The sequence below is a fragment of the Hemiscyllium ocellatum genome, chromosome 24, assembly GCF_020745735.1.
Source record: "Hemiscyllium ocellatum isolate sHemOce1 chromosome 24, sHemOce1.pat.X.cur, whole genome shotgun sequence".
Classification (NCBI taxonomy): domain Eukaryota; kingdom Metazoa; phylum Chordata; class Chondrichthyes; order Orectolobiformes; family Hemiscylliidae; genus Hemiscyllium; species Hemiscyllium ocellatum.
This window is the reverse complement of record NC_083424.1, coordinates 58,904,793-58,921,703: the sequence shown is the minus strand read 5'-3', so window position 1 is coordinate 58,921,703 and position 16,911 is coordinate 58,904,793. Positions and strand designations below refer to the sequence as shown.

Below are 16,911 nucleotides of genomic sequence, written 5' to 3'. Positions count from 1 at the left end.
TTTTATCCACCGTCGATGCTATATCTTTTAAAAAAAAGTTGCTTTCCAGTTTTAAAATTGGTGAATATTGCAGAAGCAACCTAAACAAATTGTGCTGTTTAGTGAGTCAGGAAGATCGAATAAGCTTGCTTATTTCTTAAATTGCTAAAGCAAAATTCAGAGCAAAATCATATGATGGGGAATGGCCTAATTCAGCATTCCAGCTTTGATATAAGAGAGTGGCATTCAGTTCCAGCACTATAAACCTGTTCATGGATCTTGTACAAATCATATTGAAGACCTGATATTGAAAAAGTGGTTGGCCAGTAACCCATTCAACCCAATGAGAGGATTCTGATTACTGGATGTTGATCTAGCCTCTTAGCTGGTGTACAATTCATAGCATAGAGATGTATAGCCCAGAAACAGACCCTTTGGTCTAATTTGTCCATGCTGATCAGATATCCTAACCTAACCTATCCAATCGCCAGCACTTGACCCACCTCCCTCCAATGCTTCCTATTCTTATACCCATCCAGATGCGTTTTAAATGTTGTAGTTGTACCAGCCTCCACCACTTCCTCTGGCAGCTCATTCCATACACGTACCTTTGATTATCTTTGCCCTCTCACATGAAACCTATGTCCTCTAGTTCTGGACTCCCCCACCACAGGGAAAAGACTTTGTCTATTTATCCTATCCATACCTCTAATGATTTTATAATTTGGATAGGATAGGATTGGATAGGCATATGCAGGATAGTGGGCTAGTGTAGGTTAGGTGGGCTTGGATCGGCGCAACATCGAGGGCCGAAGGGCCTGTACTGCGCTGTACTTTTCTATGTTCTATAAACCTCTGTAAGGTCACCACTCAGTCTCTGAGGTTCCAGGGAAAATAGCCCAGCCTATTCAGCCTCTCCTATAGCTGAAACCCTCCAGCACACAGAACATGAGATGGATTGAACCAGCCTGCCTGTATGTATCTGTTGTAGTGAAGTCCATGTAGTGAGGATAGGAGCAGGTTCTCTATCATACTGCCCAGTGTTTGAAAGCCTGTGTAGTTTCACGGTCTTACTTCCAGCAGTTTAGATCTTCTTTAGACCATATTTCACGGAGTACTGTAAGGTCCTTATTATGTAAAAGAAATAGTGCTTAATCTTTCAAGTTTTGATTTTCCTTTTAAATCTATATCCAGATCTCTTTAAACAAGCATGAAAACTAGGAATCAATGATTCTGTTTAATGATTTGTATTCATAATACATTACCCATTGAGAACCCTCAAGAAAAGTTGCAAACATATAGTTCTGTATATGCTGGCCAAAATTAAAGTTTTAAACTCTTCAGTTGCACCAAGATTACATACATGGGATGTACAGCACAGAAACAGGTCACTCAGCCCAATAAACAGGATCTACTCAAGTCTTCCTATCTTCCCTCATCAATATCTATTTTCATTACCCGTCTCACCAGTCTCCTTTAAATGCATTTCTTCCATTTGCCTCCAACTCTCCTGGTGTTGCAGTTGATTAGGACTTTAGTGTGGCCACATTTGGAATACTGCGTATAGTTCTGGTCGCCACATTTCCAAAAGGATGTGGATGCATTGGAGAGGGTGCAGAGGCGGTTCACCAGGATGTTGCCTGGTATGGAGGGTGCTAGCTCTGTAGAGAGGTTTAGTAGATTAGGCTTATTTTCATTAGAAAGACTGAGGTTGAGGGGGGAACCTTATTGAGATCTACAAAATCATGAGAGGTATAGATAGGATGGATCACAAGAAGCTTTTTCCCCAGAGTTGGAGATTCAATTACTAGGGGTCATGAGTTCAAAGTGAGAGGGGAAATGTTTAGGGGAGATAATGTGTGGAAAGCTCTTTATGCAGAGGGTGGTGGGAGCCTGGAACATGTTGCCAGCAGAGGTGGGAGAGGTGGGCATGATAGCATCATTTAAGATGTTTCTAAACAGATACATGAATGGGCAGGGAACAGATCTTTAGAGTATAGGCGGCAGGTTTCGTTAGAGGATATAGATCGGAGCAGGCTTAGAGGGCTGAAGGGCCTGTTCCTGTACTGTAAGCTTCTTTGTTCTTTGGTGGTGGCAATGCTACATTCTTGCCATTCTTCAGGTAAAGAAGTTCCTTCTGAATTCTCTGTTGGACCTCTTGTTGAAGACCAAGTTATAATCTTATTTACAAAAGGGAACATCTTTCTGTATCCATTTATACTCAGCATGGAAACAGATCTTTTCGTCCGACCAGTCCATGCCAAACTAAACTAGTCCCACTTGCCTGCTCCTGGCTCATATCCCGCTAAACCTTTCCTAATTATTATTTACCTAAGTTTCTTTTAAACATTGTAATCGTGGCCATATTCACCATTTCGTCAGGAAGTTCATTCTACATGCAAACCACCCTATGTTTAAAAAACGTTTGCTCCTCACGTTATTTTAGAAATCTCCCTCCTGTCACCTTAAAAATGCGCCATCCTGGGGGGAAGAAAAAGGAAAGAATTAAGAACCACTATCCCCATCTTTGCCCTTTATTATTTTATAAACCTCTATAAGGTCACCTCTCAACCTCCTACACCCTGGTGAAAGAAGTCCCAGCCTTTTCTAAGTCAAACCTTCCATACCCAGCAACATCCTGGTCGATCTCTTCTGAACCCTCTCTAGTTTAATAATATCCTTCCTATATCTGGGTGACCAGAACTGGACACAGTACTTCAGAAGAGGCCTCACCATGACTTGCCAACTCCTATCCTGATCATTTAAAATAACTTGGTTAGGTTTCTCTCAGCCCTCGTTTTTGAGAGAGAGCCCCAGCTTGTCAATCCTTTCCTGATTTTTAAATCATTCATTTATAAATCTCTCTACACTCTCCAGTGCCTCTTGTGAGGTGACCAGAACAGAAATCTAACTGCCTTTTTTCTCAATTCTTGCCCTCAATGAAATTCTTTGTTAGCTTTTAGCATGTAGCCAAATCACAACCTTTAATGATTGTAATGATTCTATTCTGAAATCCCATTTCCATTTGACCCCAACTTGCAGGGTCAGTTACTAGGTGGCTTTCAGTATTGATCTTAATTGTCCAGTTATTTGCCTATTCTGCGTGTCTTTTAAAATTCTTATATAGAATGCATAACACCCACACTCTGTTTGCCTTTGAACTGACTTCTTCAGTGATTTCACGCAGCAATTAAGAATCAACATTACTGTAGATTGAGTCACCTGTAAATCAGACCAGATTACAGATGTGATCCCCTGACATTAGTGAGCGAGATGATGTTTTGCAACAATGATTAGAGTCACCATTAGATAATTTGATTTTGCAACATATTTGATTATAGAATATATTCAAATCCATGAGCATCATTTGTGGGCTTTGGATTACTCACCATACCACTCCATCTCTGCATTCCACATCTATTCAAGTGCACCTGCAATTTGGTCCAGTCTAGCAATCCCTTCTGCCACTTGTCCCTGTCCCCAACATTCCCTCTAACTCTTTTCGCTGCTGCACAGGTGTGTGCATGGCTGGAACTTCTGGAGCTGAAGCCGTTGATCGGCATAGCAACCACTTTTCAGCAGACTGAACAAGAACATTGCTTTTGATCTTAATCATTAGTCTATTATCGTACAGTTATTTGAAGGCCTATCAATGAATAATGAGTTGAGATTGTGATAATAATGTTTTATACTTTCCATTAAAGCACACCACGTTAACCCATTAGGTCATCTTGTAAATTTCTGTTTAGTGTATTTGCTTTTTTTTCCAGTTTGTACCTTTGTTATCACAGCTTTTTATAATGGTCTTAGTATTCAGTTCATTTCCTGCCTGTTTGGCTCTACATATGAAACATAATGTGTGTCATTTCTCAAGTTCTAATCTTTTCCTATTCGTGATCTTTAATAAACTGCTGACATTGTAGATTCTTTGTTCTTTGACATTTTTTTCTGCCTGGCTCACCCCATCTCTATGGCTCACTTGAATCCCAGAAATGTTTTTCAGTAGTTTTGAAGCTGACCCATTGGTTAGTACAAGTATTTCCATTCTGTTTTCATAATGATCATCAAATGATGTTGAAGAGCATTCAGTATTGTCATAATTGTAGTAATTTTGAATCAAACCATTTCAAGAAGTCTGTGTCTAAAGCTTATGTCTAAAGTTGATTTCCAGATCCGTCCAATCCATTGGAAGTCACTCTCCTGCGTTTTTCTCGAGTTTCCTGATCTAGTTTTATTTGCCTGCACTTTTGCTTCATCCCTGCTCTCTAGATGCACACTTCATCTGGCCATTGACAGCAGCCAGCATAAAATACAAAGAAGCAAACAAAATGATGGCTTAAAAACCTTCAGTGCGAAGTACTTCAAATCAGTTTGTTTTCTTTTTATTTATTCATGGGGTCACTAACTCGGCCAGAATATATTGCAGATCCCTAACTGCCCAGAGTTCAGTTAAGAGTGAAACACATTGCTGTGGGTCAAGAGTCAGAATCTAAAGGTGGCAGATTTCCTTCCCTAAAGGATATAAGTGAACCTTGGTGGGGTTTTCCTGATAGTTAACAAAGGATTCATGGTCATCATTAGACTCTTATTTCCAGATTATTATTGAATTCAATTTTTTTTTGTTCATTCATGGCATGAGGACGTCTCTGGTGAGGCCAGTATTTATTGCTCATCCCTAATTGCCCAGAGGACAGTTAAGAGTCACCTTATATTGGTTGTGGTTCTGGAGTCATGTGTTGGCCAGACCAGATAAGGATGATACTTGCTCTCCGTCAGGACATTATGGAATCAAATAGGTTCCACCATCTGCCATGGTGGGATTTGAACCTGGGCCACTACCCCATCATTATTAGTTAATTCATTATTTAAATTTGGCTCTGAATTGGAAGGCAGGAACTGGAAGAGTCCAGTACACCTAGAGATAAGAGCTCACAAAGGGAGACAAGGGAAGAAAGGGTGGGAGTGTTTCTCATTTACAACTGTCTCCAGATGCTGGAATCTGACTTTGTTTGTGCCATTTCACCTGCAGCAGTCCCTGGAACGCCACAGTACGTGGATGAACAGTTTCTGTCTCGCCTTTTCCTCTTTGTGGCTCTTGTGATTATGTTCTGGCTCCTCATTGCTTAAGGACAAACGGAAGCGATTACTTTTCTGGATCATTGTGTGATCTGATGAGCCAGATGAACACTTCTGGGAAACTATATCTTTCACCAAGGTTTTCTACCTTTCAAACATACATTATTTACAGAAATCATATCTAATTGGGGCTGAAACCATTGTTTGAATTGACCAATTGAAGATGATGAAAACAGCATGTATATGGATCTAGTTAGAGAGGACTCGTTTGTTCAAAAGATTCCCATTCCTGGGTTGTAATTTTATGGAAATACCTGTGTTCTGTGCTTGTATGTGAAATATTCAGGTCTGCATGCTGATTTCAAGCTGAGTTTCTGATTATCTATCCTTACTCAAATCACTGCATTGTCACTTTGGGAATGGAAAGAAAATGTGTTTCTTGGCTGGTATAATAGTCCTTGAAGTGAAGATTTAAGCTGTGCTTGTCAGGTTTGTTAAGTAGATTTGTCTCCAAGTCAGAAGATTTAAAGTACAAGTTCAACACAACTTGACTGTACAGTCTCAGCTATTTGGCAAGACAGATGTCTAATTTTACGTTCAGATGAATATAAAAGGTCCTATAGTCCTATTTAAAGACTAGCAAGAGTTGCATTTCCTGGTCAACCAAGTTGTCAAACTTAGATTAAACGGTAATGTATTTCATTGCAATTTATGGAATATTGCTGTGCTTGAATTACATTTTCCTACATAACAATTGCTTTAACTGTGATTAATGTTTAGCTGTGAAGAACACTGACATGAACTGAGGTTGTAGACAACTGCAAGTCTCCACTCTTAATTTTGCTAAAAGTAAAACAAATTAGTCACCTTTACCTGCTCGTCAGACTTCATTTGTAGCCACTGATAATATCAATCAACTGTTAAGATCATTTTCTCACTCTGCCTGTACCTATTCAGATCAGAATATTGGAGTAGATCTTTTCAGTGGTACTCTTCCCTTTAATTGAGATGCTCAGTTTTAAACAGTTAGTCAATAAATCTGCATGAAATATTGATCAGATTCTCAACTTATTGCATCACCTCACGGAGTGGGATGGGTGTGCTGGAATCTGGTCCCCCTCTAATCCTGAGCATTTCGATCGCCATGTTCTGGATTCACCTTAACAATCCTTATTCATCTATTTTGTAAGTTCACCTATCAGAGGCCTCTATTCATAGAGTTAGCAAGCTTCTGCACATTTGCCACATCTACCTTTAGGAAAGAAGTAACAGCCCAAAGAGATCTGCAGAATTTGCAGTGTGTTTAAAGTACTCTGTATTTAAATAGATATTAAGGCTGGGGAGACACATTGAACGGCCAGTGAGCCAAGCCTGTTACTTTCACTACAGTCAAAAATTTGCTGGGACCACCTGGGAGGAAGTGGTAATGGAGAAATGTTTGTCAGTCAGGAGATGAAAATTGAAAAGCCTGGATGAGATGGGTTGAGGAACAGATGATGGCATATAGAATGGATGAGATGGAGGAAGATCAGTTCTAAAAGGCTGGATAAGACAGGCTGCACCTGTCATTCAGCTCACCTGATTAGTGGAATTCCAGAAAATTCCTGCGTCTGATAATATAGGGTTCATTCTCGAACCAGGCGAAACCCAGTATGGAGGTGGAGAACATCAGATGCATATGGGGTGATAGCCTTCTATTAGAAACATCCAAATGTATTTTAAATTTAATATCCTGTTTCCTACTTTGTATCAAGTGTAAAATAAAACTTGTGCATCAATCAAATTGATCCTTCATGATTGTTTCTTTGGCCTAAATGATGCTGTATTCTCCTGGATTTTTAAAACAAATCAAGACAGATGGCAACCAATAACCAGTGAAGGCTACAATTATTGACAGTATATACAGAAGTAAATAGGCTGCAGCCAGATTTGCCAATGACAATCACATACCTTACTGTGGACTAGGGAATTGGGCAGAAACTTGGCAGGCGTATAATGGGGAAAATTAAGAGGTCATGGACTTTGGTAGGAAGAATTGAGGAACTGAATATTATATAAAGGGAGACATTGCAGAAAATGGCAATATTGAGGGATTTGGGAGTCCTCGTTTTTCACAAAATCCAAGTTAACAGGGAAATCAAATTTAGATTAGATTTCCTACAGTATGGAAACAGGCCCTTTGGACCAGTCCACGTCAACCCTCCGAAGACTAACCCACCCAGACCCATTCCTCTACCCTATATTTACCCCTGACTAATGCACGTAACAGTATGGGCAATTTACCTGACCTGCACATCTTTGGACTGTGGGAGGAAACCCACACAAACACGGGGAGAATGTGCAAACTCCATACAGACAGCCATCCGAGGCTGGAATTGAACCTGGGTCCCTGGCGCCATGAGGTAGCAGTGCTAGCCACTGAGCCACCCCGGTGTTTCAAAAGGAATGGAGTATGAAAATAGGGACCCAAAGTCTTGCTAAATTTACTCAAGGCACTACTTAGGAAACACCTAGAATACAGTGAAATGTTCTTTTTCCATTCATGTAACAAATCTTATATTTTTACTAAGGAAAGTTATACTGGCTTGATCTGAGGTATAAGGCGAAAGTGAACACTGCAGATGATGGAGATCAGAGTCAAGAGTGTGGTGCTAGAAAAGCATAGCAGGTCAGGCAGCATCCAAGGAGCAGGTAAATAGACGTTTCAGGCAAAAGCCCTTTATCAGGGTGATGATGATGATGAAGGGCTTTTGCCCAAAACATTTATTTCCTGCTTCTCCGATGCTGCCCGACCTGCTATGCTTTTCCAGCACCATACTCTTAGAGTCATAGAGATGTACAGAATGGAAACAGACCCTTCAGTCCAACACATCCATGCCAACCAGATATCCCAACCCAATCTAGTCCCACCTGCCAGCACACGACCCATATCCCTCCAAACCCTTCCTATTCATATACCCATCCAGATGCCTTTTAAATGTTGCAATTGTACTAGCTTTCATCACTTCCTTTCATTCCAACTCATTCACCACTTCCAGCTCATTCCATACACGTACCACCCTGTGTGTGAAAAAGTTGCCTTTTTGGTCTCTTCTATATCTTTCCCCCCCTCACCCTAAACCTATGCCCTCTAGTTCTGGACTCCCCCCATCCCAGGGAAAAGACTTTGTCTATTTATCCTATTCATGCCTCATAACTTTATAAACCTCTTTAAGGTCACCCCTCAGCCTCCAATGCTCCAGGGAAAACAGCCCCAGCCTGTTCAGCCTCTCCCTATAGCTCAAATCCTCCAACCCTGGCAACCTCCTTGTAAATTTTTTCTGAACCCTTTCAAATTTCACATCATCTCTCTTGATCTGAGGTATGCAAAGACTGTCTTATGAGGAGAAGTTGAGTAGATTCCTCACAGTCATAAAGGCTGTATATTATTAAGTATATTCAAGACAGATTTTTAATCAGTCAGTGAATTAATGAGTTTTGGGGAGTTAAGAATTCAGCCGTGATCTCTCTGAATGGAATATATTTGCTCCTATATCTTATGATGTATAATACCTTTGAGAAACCGAAGATGCCCATGATCTACTACCTCTTTTCTCTCAGGTGCATCTAGAATTAGGATTCATAGACTTAGACGAAGTGTCAGAAATTGAGGACTGAGATGAGAAAGTAGTCTTCACACACAGCTGTACATCTTTGGATTTCTGTACCCCAGTGGGTTATACAGGCAGAGCATGGAAACAAACGCTACAGGCCAATTCATCTATGCTAATCAAACATCCTAAATTAATCTAATCCCATTTGCCAGTATTTGGCCCATATTCCTCTAAACAATCCATATTCATATGCCCATCCAGATGCCTTTTAAATGCTGTAATTGGGTAAGACCAATGTCTGCAGATGCTGGAAACCAGACTTTGGATTAGTGGTGCTGGAAGAGCACAGCAGTTCAGACAGCATCCGAGGAGCAATAAAATCGACGTTTCGGGCAAAATAGTCCAGGAACTCCCCACATACGTTCGAGATACCACCCACACCCTCCACCTCCTCCAAGACTTCCGTTTCCCTGGCCCCTAACGCCTCATCTTCACCATGGATATCCAATCCCTCTATACCTCCATCCGCCATGACTAAGGCCTCCATGCCATCCGTTTCTTCCTCTCCAGACGTCCCCAACAGTACCCTTCCACCGACACTCTCATTCGTTTGGCCGAACTGGTCCTCACCCTTAACAATTTCTCCTTCGAATCCTCCCACTTCCTCCAGACCAAAGGGGTAGCCATGGGCACACGTATGGGCCCAGCTATGCCTGTCTCTTTGTTGGCTACATAGAACAGTCGATCTTCTGTAATTACACCGGCACCACTCCCCACCTCTTCCTCCGCTACATTGATGACTGCATTGGCGCCAATTCGTTCTCCCGCGAGGAGGTTGAGCAATTCATCAACTTCACCAAGACATTCCACCCTGACCTTAAATTTACCTGGATCATCTCTGATACCTCCCTCCCCTTCCTGGACCTTTCCAACTCCATTAATGACGACCGACTTGATACTGACATTTTTTACAAACCCACCGACTCCCAGAGCTACCTGGATTACACCTCTTCCCACCCTACTTCCTGCAAAAATGTCATCCCGTATTCCCAATTCCTCCGCCTCTGCTGTATCTGTTCCCAGGAGGACCAGTTCCACCACAAAACACACCAAATGGCCTCCTTCTTTAGAGATCGCAATTTCCCTTCCCAAGTGGTTAAAGATGCCCTCCAACGCATCTCGTCCACATCCCGCATCTCCGCCCTCAGACCCCACCTCTCCAACCGTAACAAGAACAGAACGCCCCTGCTGCTCACCTTCCACCCCACCAACCTTCGCATAAACCAAATCATCCGCCGACATTTCCTCCACCTTCAAACAGACCCCACCACCAGGGATATATTTCCCTCCCCACCCCTTTCCACCTTCCGCAAAGACCGTTCCCTTCGTGCCTACCTGGTTAGGTCCACGCCCCCCTTCAATCCACCCTCTCATCCTGGCACCTTCCCCTGCCCCCGCAGGAATTGCAAAACCTGTGCCCACACCACCTCCCTCACCTCCATCCAAGGCCCTAAAGGAGCCTTCCACATCCATCAGTGTTTTACCTGCACATCCACCAATATAATTTATTGAATCCGTTGCTCCCAATGCAGTCTCCTGTACACTGGGGAGACTGGATGTCTTCTAGCAGACCGCTTTAGGGAACATCTCCGGGACACCTGCACCAATCAACCACACCGCCCTGTGGCCCAACATTTCAACTCCTCCTCCCACTCTGCCGAGGACATGGAGGTCCTGGGCCTCCTTCACCGCCACTCCCTCACCACCAGACGCCTGGAGGAAGAACATCTCATCTTCCGCCTCGGAACACTTCAACCCCAGTGCATCAATGTGGACATCAACAGTTTCCTCATTTCCCCTTCCCCCCCCACCTCGCCCTAGTTCCAAACTTCCACTGTCCCCATAACTTGTCCTACCTGCCTATTTTCTTTTCCACCTATCCACTCCACCCTCCCCTATCACCTTCATCCCCTCCCCATCTCACCTATTGTGCTCTATGCTACTTTCTCCCCACCCCTACCCTCCTCTCACTTATCTCTCCACCCTTCAGGCTCTCTGCCTGTATTCCTGATGAAGGGCTTTTGCCCGAAATGTCGATTTTATTGCTCCTTGGATGCTGCCTGAACTGCTGTGCTCTTCCAGCACCAATAATCCACAAATGCTGTAATTGTACTAGCCTCCACCACTTCCTCTGGCAGCTCTTTCCATACACACACCAGTCTCTGCATAAAAAAGTTGTCCCTTTTAAATCTTTCCCCTCTCACCTTGAAACTATGCCCTCTAGTTTTGGACTCCCCACCCCAGGGAAAAGACCTTGGCATTCTATGCATTCAGCTGCTAGTTCTGTCCATCTCTTCAGCCACATCTCTGTAATTGCTATGATATCCCAGTCCCACATTCCCAACCATGCTCTGAGTTCATATGCCTTACCTGTTAAGGCTTCTTGCATTGAAATTAATGCAGTTTAATCTGTCAGACATACCTCATTCTCTGCTTTGTTTCTGCCTGTCCTAACTGTTTGACTCCTTTTCCCAACTGCATCGATTTCAGACTGATCTCTTTTCTCCCTGTATCCTACCCGCCCACACAAGTTTAGATCCTCCTGAGCAAATCTTTCCTTCTAATTCAGGTGGATTCCACCCTTCGTATATGCATCGCTTCTACCCCAGTAGGGATTCCAATGATGCAACAATGACAATGCTTTTCTCCTCCCCAGCTCCTCAGCCACATATTCATCTGCTCTAACTTCCCCTTCCTACCCTCAGTTGCTCCAGGCACCAGGAGTAATTCCGATATTATTACCAAAGCAACTACCTTTTAAACTTCCTGCCTAATGTCCCATTTCTCTCTTCAGAATCTCGTTCTTTTCCCTTCCTATTGGTTCCAATATGTACAACAATCACCTACTGGCCCTCCTCCCCTTTGAGAATATTCATGGCACAGTGGCTCAGTGGTTAACACTGCTGCCTCACAGCAGCAGGATCCCAGGTTCAATTCCAGCCTCAGGGGACGCTCTGTGTGGAGTTTGCGCATTCTCCCCTCCCCGTACTCCGGTTTCCTCCCACACTCCAAAGATGTGCAGGTCAGGGGAATTGCCTATGCTAAACTGCCCATAGTGTTAGGTGCATTAGAGGGAGATGGGTCTGGGTGGGTTACTCTTTGAAGGGTTGGTGTGGACCTGTTGGGCCGAAGGGCCTGTTTCCACACTGTAGGGAATTTTAAAAAAAGTCTTGATGTGCAAAGTTCAGCCATGACCTTACTGAATGCACATGACCTATCACCCGCCAAGACTACATTTTTATGCAATACTGACTTCTTCAAATAAACAATAAAAACCATCAACATTTTCTGAAAAATCTTTATGTTCAAATGAAACATGGTTGACTGATGAAGGGCTTTTGCTCGAAACGTCGATTTCGCTGCTCCTTGGATGCTGCCTGAACTGCTGTTCTCTTCCAGCATCACTAATCCAGAATAGTATATATAATTCTAAAGCAGGCTGTTTACACATTTCGACATCATTCTCGAATATATTGGCACGTGCTAGAAGTGGATATTGAAGAAAAGACCCCACTGAGCATGTTTGCAAAGCAATATCACTGCTCTTCAAATACAAACATCTTTCACCTGATTTACCACCTCACTGAAATAAATGCTGAATTCATATTTGAGTACTGATGGCCAACATCTTGATGTGGCCTGGTGCACACCACAGGTGATGTAGACGCTGTATCATCCCTGGCAGTTCTCACAGAGAGTACTCGGTCCAGAGGGATTTGATTAATGGCATTGGATTGAGTCTGGATTCAACTCCCCACTTTCCATTTACAGTTCACTTGCTGAACAGAAGCCTGAAAGGCACATCCAGTGAGCCTTCTCAGTTGGATTGCATCCAACCTCAAGCCCCAGGAGTGCCGGCTGGTCCGACGAGGGGGCTGGTTCTGTCTTCATCTTGGCCTTCATCAGTTTCTGTCTGAGGGCTCTCAACTACCAGAGCTATTTCATCGATAAGATCACAATTGGGGTTGGAGAAGGCTGACAGTGGCAACATAATGCGATTCATTTCTCGCTCAGTGGCTCTCTGCTCCTGCTCTTTCTTCAAGTCTCGTCCCCTGGAATAAAATTGTGTAACAGTCAATTAATTAAAGGCACTTCAAAAAGTTTTCCAAAGCATATTTAACAATAAAATGCCCTGTAAAGCACTCTCAATCAAAACATGACAATAGGACGGTAAGGGATAAAACTCAGACTCCTGACCACAAACTTGAACAGACAGATAGATTTTCGCAACATTTTAAGCAAGCGAGAGTGTGTTCAGGAATGCAGTTCCAGAGTTTGACAGCTGAAGAGATGGCATCATTGGTGTGAGATAGTGTGTTATAGATTATCTTTATTAACTCACTCACCAGCTCGCAATCTTCATTAATTGTTTGTTTATTCATTCGTAACCCTTTTACTAACCCGTTATTTACTAAAACAGTTTCCTTCATAATATTGCAATTCTGTGGTATATTTTACTATTGCAAGAGAGATTAAAATTAAAGCAACACTTCTAAACTCATTCACCTTAAACCTTTATTTTTACATCAAAAGTTACCTCTGAATAGATGTTAATATTGTAAACAATATCATTCCCATCAAGTCTCCATGAAACATTATAATATTAAGCAGTCCTTACCAACCATCTCTTGGACCTGAATAGATTCTTCAATTAGTAAGTATCTGTTAAAAATTTGGGCCATTATCCCTTTAAGAAACTAACTGACAAAATTACGCTTCCATGAAATTGCATGAATGAATGAAACTCACACTGGCAAATAGTAAACACATCTCACAACCAGGCTGTGGTAATCACTTGAGAATCCTTTACTCTTTTATTAAGTACAGGTACAATTTCTAACTTACTTACAGCATATAGGACTGGTATTTTTACTAACATTTACTAACTTAAAAGACAAAAGGACTAACACTTAATTATGTAAGGAGACCAGATATACATTCCTAATCCCATCAGAAGTAGCAGCCAGCAATTAGCACATTTTAACCAATCTCCTGTCTCTCAGGACAGAAGCCCTTCAAACCTTTGTGTACTACAGATTAAAAAAATGTAACACCATAGTATTTAAAGGGGCTCTTTGTGGGCGGCACAGTGGCACAGTGGTCAGCACTGCTGCCTCACAGCGCCAGAGACCCGGGTTCAATTCCCGCCTCAGGCAACTGTCTCTGTGGAGTTTGCACATTCTCCCCGTGTCTGCGTGGGTTTCCACCGGGTGCTCTGGTTTCCCCCCACAATCCAAAAATGTGCAGGTTAGGTGAATTGGCCATGCTAAATTGCCCGTAATGTTAGGTGAAGGGGTAAATGTAGGAGTACGGGTCTGGGTGGTATACACTTCAGCGGGTCGGTGTGGACTTGTTGGGCCGAAGGGCCTGTTTCCACACTGTAAGTAATCTAATCTAATCTAATCTAATCTTGTAAGAACTGCATTTCGGGATTGTATTGCCAAACATGTGCTGTGATTGCTGAATAAAAGAGGCTATTTTCACCACTCACCAATCTCTGTCATTATTTGAACACCATCCCACTGTGTGAAGTAAAGGAAGTGAAAAAAAAATAAAGGAGTGCTGATAACTTATTACTGATGAGGATTGTTGTGCTAGAGATAGGGACCAACCTTAATAAGATTTAAATACAAAGTGAGGAATAGTCAAGACTGGAGGGAAGATGATAAAATGACGAAGGAGGTTGGAAGAACACAGCAAGCCAGGCAGCATCAGGAGGTGGAGAAGACAATATTTTAGGTATAACCCTTCTTGAGGACTAGATGTAGGGGTAAGGGAAGCTACAGATAAAGCGAAGTGGGATGTGGGGTGAGGAAAGGTAGCAGAATGGTGAGGTAGTGATAGATGAACACAGGTAGTGGATACAACTGGTTGGTTGATGGGAGGGATGAATCCAGTTGTTTAGCTGGATGGAAGGGTCAGTAGGTTGAATGAGAGGGAGGGGCAGGAAAGTTAGTTGAAATTGGAGAACTCAATCTGGAGTCCTTCGGGCTGTAGGTTGCCCAGGCGGAAGATGAGGTGTTGTTCCTCCAATTTGCAGTCTGACTCACTGCAGCAATGGAGGAGACGAAGGCTGGAATTGAAATGGGCGGTGACCAGGAGGTCAGGGTGGTCATTTCAGGCACAGCAAAAATGTTCTGCGCAACAGACACCTAGTCTGCATTGGGTCTCACTGATGTAAAGAAGACCATTTCGGAAGCACTGGATACAGTTGAACGAGGTTGGAGAAGATGCAGGTGAACTGCTGTCTCACTCGGAAGGACTGTTTGGGGCCCTGGATGGAGATGTGTGAAGTGGAATACAGGCCATCTTTTTTGCTTACAGGGTAAGGTACCAGGGAGGGTTGGAGAGGTTGGTGGGGAATGTGGTGCGAACCAAGGAGTGGCAAAGGGAACAGTCCTTGCAAAAGGCAGAGAAGGGTGGGGAGGGGAAAATGTTTTCAATTTCACTGCAATGCTTCATCTCATCACCAGCAAGCTCCCTGCCGGACTGGAGCTCCAGCAGGAAGTTATTAGATTAGATTAATTACAGTGTGGAAACAGGCCCTTCGGCCCAACAAGTCCACACCGACCCGCCGAAGCGCAACCCACCCACACGCCTACATTTACCCCTTACCTAACACTACGGGCAATTTAGCATGGCCAATTCACCTGACCCGCACATCTTTGTGACTGTGGGAGGAAACCGGAGCACCCGGAGGAAACCCACGCAGACACGGGGAGAACGTGCAAACTCCACACAGTCAGTCGCCTGAGTCGGGAATTGAACCCGAGTCTCAGGCGCTGTGAGGCAGCAGTGCTAACCACTGTGCCACCGTGCCGCCCACATTCAACCTTCGCTGCCTCCAAGACAAAATCAAAGTCATGTCAACCAGTACACAGACAATGATTGCATACATCTAAACACAGACGATCATCATCAGCACCTTTACTGAGCCATATAAGAGCATGGGTCTCACCCTGACCATTTACAATAGGAATGGTCCTCCACCAACCTGGCCTGGCATTGCATAGAGAACAACCGATCTTCAAGGTTCATAGGGAGGTCTTCGAGGCCATTTCCAGTATAGAACATAGAACATTACAGTGCAGTACAGGCCCTTCGGCCCTACATGTTGTGCCGACGTGTGAAACCAATCTGAAGCCCATCTAAACTACACTATTCCATTCTCGTCCATATGCCTATCCAACAAAAATATCTCAGGAGTGTCCTGTTGACCAAAGCATATATTGAAGAAGAGATCCAGCACAGCCTCCAATGTGCTTGTGCAGCCTTCAGCTATCTGAGAATAACATCAGATATGACGCCAAGCTGATTGTATATTAGAATGTGGTAGTTCCTGCCTTCTATATGGTTCAGATATGGCAAATCTACTGGGAAGACAGATGCACCAACAGGCCTCAACCAGGCCAACAAGCTTCGAGGCACTGCCCATCCTTGATTGGCTGTGATGGACTGGACACATTGTCCACATGACTAACATAAGAAATCCCAAGCAGGTTCTCTATTCCCAACTCTGAAATGGCAGGTAAGCCCCAGGTGGACAGAGGAAAGACTTCAAGGATACCCTGAAGGCCTCACTGGCAAAGTGTGACGTTCTCACCGATGCCTGGGAATCACTGTCCCAAGTGGAGGATCAGCAGCTGGGAAGGCATCGAGCACCTCGAGAATGCCATTGGAAAATAATGGAAGTCAGGCGAAAACAGCGTAAGGAGTGCACTGCCGCACTAATATCACACCCCAAGTGCAGCAGAGTCTGTGGAAGCCGCATTGGGTTGTACAGCCACCTACCATCTGACCCCCTAGAGTCAAGCCCGTCTGCAAGGGACTACCAATGATGAGGAGTGGTGGGTAAAATTTTAGAGACAATTGAGTAAAACATAACATGTATTTGGAGAGGTTTGGGTTAGCGAAGGAGAACCTACAGGGATTTATAAAGGCAGAGGCTGCTTTATGAATCTAATTGAAATGTTTGCTGAAGTAGCAGAGAAAATCGATGAAGGGAATGAGGAGAATGCTGTCTATCTAGATTTTAAGAAATCCTTTAACAATTACTACAAAACAAAAGTCTGATTCAGAGCTATGTTGTATAGGAGGCAGAAGAAAACAGAGAATTGTGAATTTTGTAATGTGTTATCCAGAAATGTGGTTGCTAAAGTGGTTGAGAAAATTCAAGTCAGACATTGACCGATATCTGAACTCA

The 16,911-nt window shown here is 43.3% G+C and overlaps 2 protein-coding genes across 3 annotated transcripts in view; one reads left to right on the top strand and one right to left on the bottom strand.

Moving 5' to 3' along the window:
- Window positions 1–16,911, top strand: part of rnf185 (ring finger protein 185) — a 155,219-nt gene that overhangs the window by 26,173 nt on the left and 112,135 nt on the right. Inside the window, exon 6 of one of the 2 annotated variants that reach the window (XM_060843856.1) lies at window positions 5,009–6,838. The exons of the other annotated variant lie outside the window; for it this stretch is intronic. Within the exon in view, the coding sequence (XP_060699839.1) occupies window positions 5,009–5,106 (98 nt within the window). The 3' untranslated portion in view covers window positions 5,107–6,838. Of the gene's footprint in view, window positions 1–5,008; window positions 6,839–16,911 lie in introns of those variants that run through there. 2 annotated transcript variants of the gene reach the window in all.
- The window catches only part of pik3ip1 (phosphoinositide-3-kinase interacting protein 1), a 56,111-nt gene continuing 49,889 nt past the window's right edge, over window positions 10,690–16,911 (bottom strand). Inside the window, exon 6 of the mRNA XM_060843855.1 lies at window positions 10,690–12,760. Within this exon, the coding sequence (XP_060699838.1) occupies window positions 12,547–12,760 (214 nt within the window). The 3' untranslated portion in view covers window positions 10,690–12,546. The remainder of the gene's footprint in view (window positions 12,761–16,911) is intronic.